The sequence below is a fragment of the Rana temporaria genome, chromosome 4 (assembly GCF_905171775.1).
Source record: "Rana temporaria chromosome 4, aRanTem1.1, whole genome shotgun sequence".
Taxonomy (NCBI): domain Eukaryota; kingdom Metazoa; phylum Chordata; class Amphibia; order Anura; family Ranidae; genus Rana; species Rana temporaria.
In genome coordinates this window covers 159008915-159018895 of record NC_053492.1, presented here as the reverse complement: position 1 = coordinate 159018895, position 9981 = coordinate 159008915, and the positions used below count along the sequence as shown (strand labels likewise).

The 9981-nt window shown below is 35.8% G+C and overlaps 1 protein-coding gene across 1 annotated transcript in view; it reads right to left on the bottom strand.

Annotated features, from left to right (window-relative positions):
* Nucleotides 1-9981, bottom strand: part of SMC4 (structural maintenance of chromosomes 4) — an 86782-nt gene that overhangs the window by 75318 nt on the left and 1483 nt on the right. The window contains exons 2-5 of the mRNA XM_040349273.1: nt 7427-7565; nt 6563-6741; nt 5880-6071; nt 5202-5378 (exon numbers count right to left, since the gene is read on the bottom strand). Of these exons, the coding sequence (XP_040205207.1) occupies nt 5202-5378; nt 5880-6071; nt 6563-6741; nt 7427-7559 (681 nt within the window). The 5' untranslated portion in view covers nt 7560-7565. The remainder of the gene's footprint in view (nt 1-5201; nt 5379-5879; nt 6072-6562; nt 6742-7426; nt 7566-9981) is intronic.

Genomic DNA, 9981 nt, shown 5'->3' with positions numbered 1-9981 from the left:
ATTTTAACAGTACAAACAATTTTTTTCGCCAAAAAGAAGTTTTAAACCGAAAAGGTGGCCACACATATTGATATGATAATAATTCAATAAGAATAGATCATGTGGATGGTACTAAAATGTTGGAATTGAATAAGAATCTTAAACCACAAACCCTACATTTGATTTAGTGAACTTGGGATAGATTTCAGTGCCGACAATTGGCGGTTATCCATCGCTTATATATTAAAAAAACAAAAAAACACAAACATACATACAAACAGGACCCTAACAAACACAATTGCTTCAATCCAACCTACTAAAATTATGCATTTACCAAAAAGCACACCTTGGGACAAAACAAAGATTATGAAAATCGCATGCAGACTTAAGTACTTCCCAATAAAGAACTGCCGAATCATTAAGAATAATTAAAAAAAAAAAAAAAAAAAAAGTGTGTGTATATATATATATATATATATATATATATATATATATATATATATATATATATATATATATATATATATACACATATACACATACACACATATAATATATATACATACATACACACTATCTTTTGAATTAAACAGATGGCAACAACCAAGATTTAAATATATTTTACCTTTGACAAAAATAAATAAATTATATATATATATATATATATATATATATATATATATATATATATATATATATCCCAAGGAAAAAGGTTAATTGTTGTCAAAAAGGTAAAATCTACAAAATGCTCCTGTATTGGTTTTGAGGAGTCGAGCTATTAATAAATTTCAGTTTTGAAAAGAAGCCAGTGGTTTGAATCACTTTAATGATTTTATGTTGAGTCAGGGACTCTGGTAGTTGGATCACTGCACCTTTTTTAAATCTTGGTTGTTGCCATCTGTTTAATTCAAAAGATAGTGAGTGTGTATGTGTGTAGACAGAGATTATATATATATATATATATATATATATATATATATATATATATATATATATATAATCTCTGTCTACACACACACACACACACACACACACATACATACATATATATATATATATATATATATATATATTTTATTGGGGGGGGGGGGGGTGTATTCCAACTCTTGTCCTTCCTATCTTAACCGCTAAACAGTTAATACAAAAATCACAATAGTAAATACATTTTCATATCAAATGCTGTGATCAAGGACACAAAAAAATAAAATTAAAAAATGAACTAAAAAAATGAAATGAGGGGACAGAAGAAGTAAATGGAAAATTAAAGGTAAAGGCAAGGGCAGCTTAGCTAAACACTCAAGCCACTTCCTGAATCCCTTAGGTTAACCTCATTCATCTGTGAGAGATGTGCAACTTTCATTAAAAGCATTACCACAAATGAAGATGTAAACACCGCAAAACACTTCAGTTACGTATTTTCACAATTTCAGCTGAATAAAATGATAATATTTACTTAATGAAAAAGGACTTGTTTAAAGAGAACATGGACTTAAGAATTGGAATTTGAAGATGTACAATATAACAAGGCTTTACTGGCTTAATTTTTTGTTGAAAAATACAATTCTGAAAACGAGTTTCTCAGTATTACTCAACCAAATCTTATTTTGAACTAGAGGGAAGGCAAAATACTGACATTTGATACAGTATAAAAAAGGTAATGTCGATTTCCTAAACAATGCACTCTAGCAATCTAAAGGGACTTGGAAATCTTGGTCCCAGCCAGCATATAGAGTTAAAGTGGTAGCCTACAAAAAGCCTAACTCACCATCCTGGTAAGACAAACATGGGCTTACAGTCTGCAAGCATCACAGCTTTAATAGTAATGCATGTGCAATGAACATAACGAATTGAAAAAACATCTTAAATATGATGACGCAGTTGAATACAAAACACTTGCGTTGAAAATTTATTGCAGATTTAAGAAACTGTGAAAGTTACACTCGTAACAAAGACCTGAATCCAGAATAGATTGACCCCCGTGTAATTAACACCCCACATATGCATAAGTAATGAGGTAATATTCAGCTAGCAGGTACTGGCCAGAGTGCTGATAAAAACGTCATTAGAAGGGTGGCTGGACAGAGGCCATATTTGGTAGCTGGGCGTTGGCCGATGAACCAAGCTAGAAAGCACCAAGAAAAGGAGGGGAGATGCAATGACGCAAACATGCAAAAAAAGCTTGAGGAGCGTGTCGGTCAGGGGTGGAGTTTGGAATGGTGGTGTTACAATAATAGCCAATGGCAAGCTGCCGATGCGAGAATTCTAAATAAAATTAAAAAAACACACACACACACACACACACACACAGTGTGTATACATAAAGGCACAATTATGACTTTCCTCAATACTAATTTACATTATATTTATCTTATTATAAAAGTACAGTACAACAAAAAGCTTCCACAAAGCCAGGGGAAAAAAAAAGGAAAATCTACAACTACGATTTAGGAATGCACTAATAATATTTGGCTGTCCAAACCAAAACTAGGTTACTAAAAAATAAAAAAAAAAATAAAACACCAATATCAAAACTATATTTAAACACATTTTACAACTCATCAATAACCTTAACGTATTTGCACTGATAAATTGCCATTGTTCAAAAATTAACTGCTTGTGTACAGTAAAGAACAGGTAACTGGGTCCAGGAACCAAAAACTGGATCCGTGCCATATCCAAATATTCCTTTCATTTACTCTAAAAATAATGAAACGTGTGCAGTTGCAGGAGCTTTAAGTTTATATTAATTTTGTATTAAAAAGGTTTATGACTTTAAATGTGTTTTTTTGTTTTTATCACCTAACAGGAATTAATATCTTGCCATCTATAGGCATTAGATAACTAGACATAACAATGACATTTCCCACTATAGTAGCATGTACCAAAGAAATCATGTTAGTTAAGACTATCCAGTGAAAAGATACATGTTTAAAACAAGTTATGAAAATGCTAAACTATAATATTGCATAATAGTATTCCTAGAAAGAGTCACAATTTATTATCACAATAAAGCATAAGGGGCACAGTGTATGAAATAAACTGCAAGAAAGTATTTCGGTGTAATCCCACAGAATACGTTTTAGCAAGAATGGCTTACTACGCAAGTTAAACTAAAAAAAGACTTAAAATCCACAATTAAACTGCAATAAGATTATCAGTGCCATGGTTTGTTAAAATGCAGAACACTGCATGAAAACTAGCCAGAAAGTCTACATGCATTTCATTCTGTAAACATCAGCTGAGGTGTACTTCAAATACTTGAACACCATGTTTCATCAATACAATAGCTTGCTTATAGAATATTTCATAAGGGAAAAAAACAAACACCACACTTTTTAAAAGTACGAAAAAAAAAAAAAATTAAACAACATTTTTTATAAAGAAAGAAAACCCCACAGATGACTTAATTAGATAAAAGTATCTCTAAAGACCCAGATAAAAAAAAAAAAAAAGGAGAACTTTCCAGAGAGCAGACAAATGATTTCCAGCAACCAGGACAGTATACCAGCTATTAGAAAACATATATTTAGAAAGTCTGTCACTGTCAAAAAAAGTTCTTATAGCAAATAAAAAAAAAAATTTTTTTTCCAATGTTACAAACTTACCAAAACAGGAATCTACCCTGAATCAACTAAAGTATTGCCATTTCCTATCAATTGTAGCAATTACGTTTTTTCCCCCCCTTTAGTCCATATATAGAATTAGACCTTTCAGGCGGCCACTTAAATTTTTTTAAATGTCAATTTACCATTAGAATGCCATATTTAAAATATTCTTTAAATTGTATCTCTTCTACACTAGACAAACTTTTTACTAGTATATCATCCGGCCCAGGTGAATGTGCAGGATTTTTTTTTTTGCGGCCTAATCTCAGAATGGTGAGCTTTTTTTTTTTTTTTTTAAAGGTATATGCAGTATAAAATTATACATATTTAACGCCATAAAAGGAAGCACATGGCCTCAAATGAAAAAAATACATCATCTGTACTAGAGTATCCTTCAAACAAAAACGATGATGCAAGAAAGCCGTTTTTGAAGACATTTATATGGCAACTGATGCAAGTCATACCGCATGCCATAAAAAGGTTAGTACCATTAAAGCAATATGAAATTACACACACTTATGTATTTACATTGAAAGGATGCATGAGATTACTGCTCAACATACTAGTTATCATAATATTGCTAACTAAACACACCCACATATAACTGTAGAATTTGTGAAGCATCCACTGAGTCAGAGGTGTGGCAAAAATCCATATACAGGGCATAAAGAGGTAGCCCTCTCAATGCAAAACTACTACAACACACTGAACTATCATAGATATCCTGGCATACAAAGAGTTAATAAGCAAGACCCAAAACTTCACTGTAGGCAGTATTTCTTGGCAGAACAATTTCGCCCTTTTAACAGCACACTATTCTGCACTGGAAGGCTACAAACAGCAAACGATTTTGGAAAAGCAAAAGACACTTCCCCTAATTAAAGTGAAAACTCATGAATTGCCCATAATTGCTTCCATCTCTTCACAGCAATATATAAATGGCTGTATTACAGCTCAAACCAGTCTACAAACACACACATACAAAGTAATAAACAACCTTACTTCCCAAATACCTTCTACAAGAATGCACAACTTGATGCAGCCATGTGTCAAGAAATCCAACTATATACTATTTATATCTAAAAACACAGACACACAAAATAAAAATTACAATTAAAAAGTACACAAACAGCATTTGAGTCCTTATGGGCTAGTAGCACATGAAAATATCCAAAGAAGTGATGCTGTGTTCTGCCACACTGAAGCAGCACAATAATATCGGGGTTCTCTATCTTACCACCCAATATTTACGTGCTGCTAAAGCAGAGCAAACTATTGTCCTTGGTTGTCATTTCAGTAGAAACAGTGTTCAGTATTGGCGAGAGATTCCATAAAATACTGAAGCAGCAAATAATGATTAGTATATTTAATAAACCATCCAAATCATGATGTGCTGCTACAGCTTTTAAGGGCTTCACATTTGGCTATAAAAAAATATTTAAAAAAATATATACCAAGTATATATATATATATATATATATATATATATATATATATATATATATATATATATATATATATATATATATATATATATATATATTTTCAGTAAAAGGTAGCAGAGACTGTAAAACGAGTGCAAAGTTTATGAATGTAAGCACAGAAAGGTAATCTTACCTGTAAAATAAGGAACCTGTTATGATCCAAATCAATCCCATGACTTCTGAGTAACGCACCCACGTCCTTAAATGAGCTCTTTTTACCACTAATATGATATACAGAAGAATTATCTTTGTAAGCAGTTCTGGCTACATTAAATTTGCTGTTAGGAATGACTTCAAATTCATCACCTTCCTGTTACAAGGTAAAAAAAAAAAATATATATATATATGAAAGAAAGAAAAAGAAAGAAAGAGTAATAAATTACTTTGTTTAAAATTACGTTCCCCCCGATAAACTAAAGACAAACATGCAATGTAATAAAATCAATAGAATGTATATAAAATAAAGCCGATATAAAATAAAAAATATTTGTTGATATATCAACTTTTTATTTGATTTCTTCAAGAGAGCGCCAGCTTTTTATTTACAGGCCTTGGATAACAATGGGGAGAATATCAGCATGCAAACAGGAAACAAAAAACGGGGAGGTAGGAGGAGTACTTAAAGGAGTAGATTTGTACAAAAATAGAATGGGCAAGTACACAAAATATGCAGTAGTGGCCAACCTTATAAAAAAAAAATTGGGAACGTGTTAACACAAAAACAGAAATACAACATATATCTGGCACCCTTTTCAGACTTTGAGAATACATTTTTTTTTTTTTTAAACGGAAAAAAAATGTTAAGAGTTACCTTATCTACGATTTTCTGAAAGTGAACTTCCACTGTGCAACTTTGGACATCTTTATGCTGGTCTGAGTTGTGGATCAACACAGACAGCTTTTTGGATCTTATTTTTTGTGCTCGATAGCCAAAAACAAAGAGCATTGAATCGATAACGTTGGACTTTCCACTGCCATTGGGACCAATAATACATGAGAAACGCTAATCAAACAAAAAATAAAAAAGAAGGAACAGTGAAAACAAAAAAATAAATAAAAATATGCCACTTGATTACAGAATATATATATATATATATATATATATATATATATATATATATATATATATATATATATATATATATATATATATACACACACACACACACACACACACACACATATATATATATATATACACACATACACACACACATACATACATACACATACACACACACACACACACACACACACACACACACTAATTAATTAAATAAGATGATCTAGCAATTTACTCTGCCAATAATAAAAAAAAAAAAAAACCTAGTGTAAAAACAGCAGACTGTAACAAACATGATTACATGAAGATCTTGGCATCATCATGAAAGCATTAGTGTGTACATACATGTAGGTTACATTATAGTAATAGAATGGGAAATTAGGAAGGATGTAGGTGAGCACTGTAGACTACAATAAGAAGACAGGTCTTACCTTATGAAAAGGCCCCAGGATTTGTTCCCCAGCATAGGATTTGAAGTTCTGGTTTACAATATGGGTTATCATGAGACGAGGAGCTCCAGCTTCATTGGTCATTGCTGGAGGTGGGGGAGGAGGGATGCTACTCAAGATCTCCTCTAAACTTCGATTATCAACCGCCTCATTAGAAGCTTCTAAAAAAAGAAGAGATATATAAAAGAGAAGAGGTATGACAGCAATAGTGCAGAGCCCCTCTATGAATCAAGCACAGGTTGGCCCCCCATTCTAGTGGTGACACAGGCTGCTGTAGGGTCCCGATTGCCACCCTCCCCCCATTTCAAGAACTAAGGCAGCAATCGGGCTTTTTCCACCCTTTCCAGAGTCAGCAGCCAGTTGCTCTCTGACTACAAGCTGACAGCGTGCATTAGCGATAAAGTTCGCTCGGCCGGCCCCATGTACTATGCAGCAGTGTTAGTGGATCATCGTGCGTATGATCGGACAGCCTCACCTGAAAGAACGCGCACACCGCGATCGGCACAAAGTTCAGTACATCGCCCTGCCAGGCACTGACCATCGGCCGGCTCTCTGCGCAAGCAAGGAGTTAATCGCCTGTCATCGTGCCCGTGGTCATGCTCTTTACACAAAGACGACCCCCTCCCCGCACAGAAAACTGCAACCTTTGGGGAGTTGGCAGAGGAGAGGGGTCCATTATGGAGGCAGTCATAGAAATGGCACCCCCATTCCTCATTGCATCAGAAAGCCCCATCACCCCCACCGGGAACTGCATCGCGCCGACTGACTTAGTCCATGTCCCATTCAAAGAGCCGATTCCCCCCTCCCCTCCCTTGTAGGAGTTTGCAGTGACAGTGCCATGCATACCCTGTGTAGGTGCATCCCCGTCTGCTGCTGCCACTTCTTCTGGAGCTGTCGGGGGCCCATCCCTCTCATCCAGCGACTTCTCGGCGGGCTCTCTGGCCACAGCTGTAGATGGTTTAGTCTTTTTGGGTGGCATAGTGATCTGTGTAGCCAAAACACAAGGCAAGTCGTCAGAAAAGAGAGCCCCCCCCCCTAATGATGTATACGGTGAAGGGGAGGCTCATCGGTGCACACCTAGACAATTCAGGAAAAGGTCACCTTTCCTTTACAAGATAATACAATGAAATAAAAGATCTGGTGTTTCTCAGTCACAATGGCCGCTTTTTAGTGTTCGGAGCAATAAACAGGAACGTTTGACTCGATACATCTATGTATTTGCTGTGACATTGTGACAATTCCAACAATGATAGCGCAGGATTTGTCTGTAAAGTTCTCACCTATTCAGGTCATCATCATTGTACACAGCTAGATGGGATCACACCCCACTGGATGAGTCCTACAAGAACCAGCAAACAGACCAGTTCACCACATCAGAGGACAGTCTGCTACCTCCGGGATAGGGATTCCTGAAAAGTGACAGTCAGGTGACATCCCAACACCCCTTTGTGAATGAAGCATGGCCTAAAACATTAGCCAATTGTCATTCAATAATCAGGGCGCCCTAAACACACCGATTAGTGTCACCATGCCTATTATAGGCATGTCTGTACAGGTGATCCGCCAATAACGATGTGCTATGAATAACCAGTTATCATCATAGACCGCCAAACACACCGATTACAATGGATATTAGTGACCTGGTGATCCATCGTGTATTCCATAATCAGGAGGTCCTATCATTTCTATACCCAATCCATGAGACACCGATCGCTATGGCCCTGTGTATTATAGGGGATGTTGGTAATCAGGCGATCTGTCGGTTATTCCATGATCGGGACGTCCCGAAATGACAGAATCTCTCATTAGAGACCAGGAAACATACAAAGTACTGTAGGAATAATAGCCTTCAAGTGATCTGTCATTTATTAGTCAGGAGGTTCTGTAATCGGTTATAGTATCGTTACACCATAAATCAGTAGCACACCGTGTAATATAGAAAAATGTCTGACAGATCATCTGTGCACTAATATTCATATAACATGATACCGATCGCTGTGTGCCATGGTGTACATATACATAGTATCTAATTATCCCAATACATGAATGACAGTTTCCTATACTTGGTGTGTGTCATGGTGTACATATACATTGTATCTGATTATCCCAATACATGAATGACATATTCCTATACTTGGTGTGTGTCATAGTGTACATATACATTGTATCTGATTATCCCAATACATGAATGACATATTCCTATACTTGGTGTGTGTCATAGTGTACATATACATTGTATCTGATTATCCCAATACATGAATGACATATTCCTATACTTGGTGTGTGTCATGGTGTACATATACATTGTATCTGATTATCCCAATACATGAATGACGTATTCCTATACTTGGTGTGTGTCATAGTGTACATATACATTGTATCCGATTATCCCAATACATGAATGACAGTTTCCTATACTTGGTGTGTGTCATGGCCTCTAAACAGAGCTCCTGTCATTTTAGTACTACAAGATTACTGAATGAATGACAGATCACCTGAGTACTAACATTCCTATAACACACACACAGGGCCTTAGAGATCGGTGCCTCTCATGGTCTAGGGATAGAAATTATAGGACCTACTCATTACTGAATGATGAGAGATCACCAGGACACTAACATAACACGTTGTAAAAGTAATCTGTGTTACCTTTTACTGAATGATTGACAGATCACCTGAGTACCAATATCTCTATAACACACAAGGTCATACAGATCGGTGTCTCTCATGGTCTAGGGATAGAAATGATAGGACATCCTAATTTGTACATGGGTGACAGATCACCTAGACCAGGCATAATCAACCAGAATTCCATGGACCCCTAGGGTTCCTCCAGAGATTGCTAGGGGTTCCTGCCTCTCACATAAGTTCCCACTGACACCATCGATCCTTCTAGCTATCTATAGGGGGGGTTCTTCCCAATCACAAGTGTAATGATCATTCTTCCCACTGACCATCACACTAATGTAGCAGGAGTTGCAGATCTAGTCATTTTTAGCAGGGCTTTCCTCAGACCGGAAACATATTTCAATGGTTTCTCCGATTTGAAAAGGCTAAACACCAAGTCCACGTAGAATAATACATCGCAGTGGTAATCGGTGTGTTTGGGAGGGTATATGATTATTACATGCAAGGCAGATCGCCTGGACACTGACATTTAATAATCAGGATGTCATACAACTGCAATATCTAGAGACCATTGCACACACCGATCAGTATCACATCATGTATGAATAGTAATGTTCAGATAACTTGCCAATAGATCATAAATTAGGATGTCCAATAATAAGTTACAATATATATCTGGATCATGACACACTGACCAGTATCTCACTGTGTATTATCTATAGGAGTGTCCAAGAGATATGCCATTCAATTAGGAGGTCCTATAATTAGTGGCA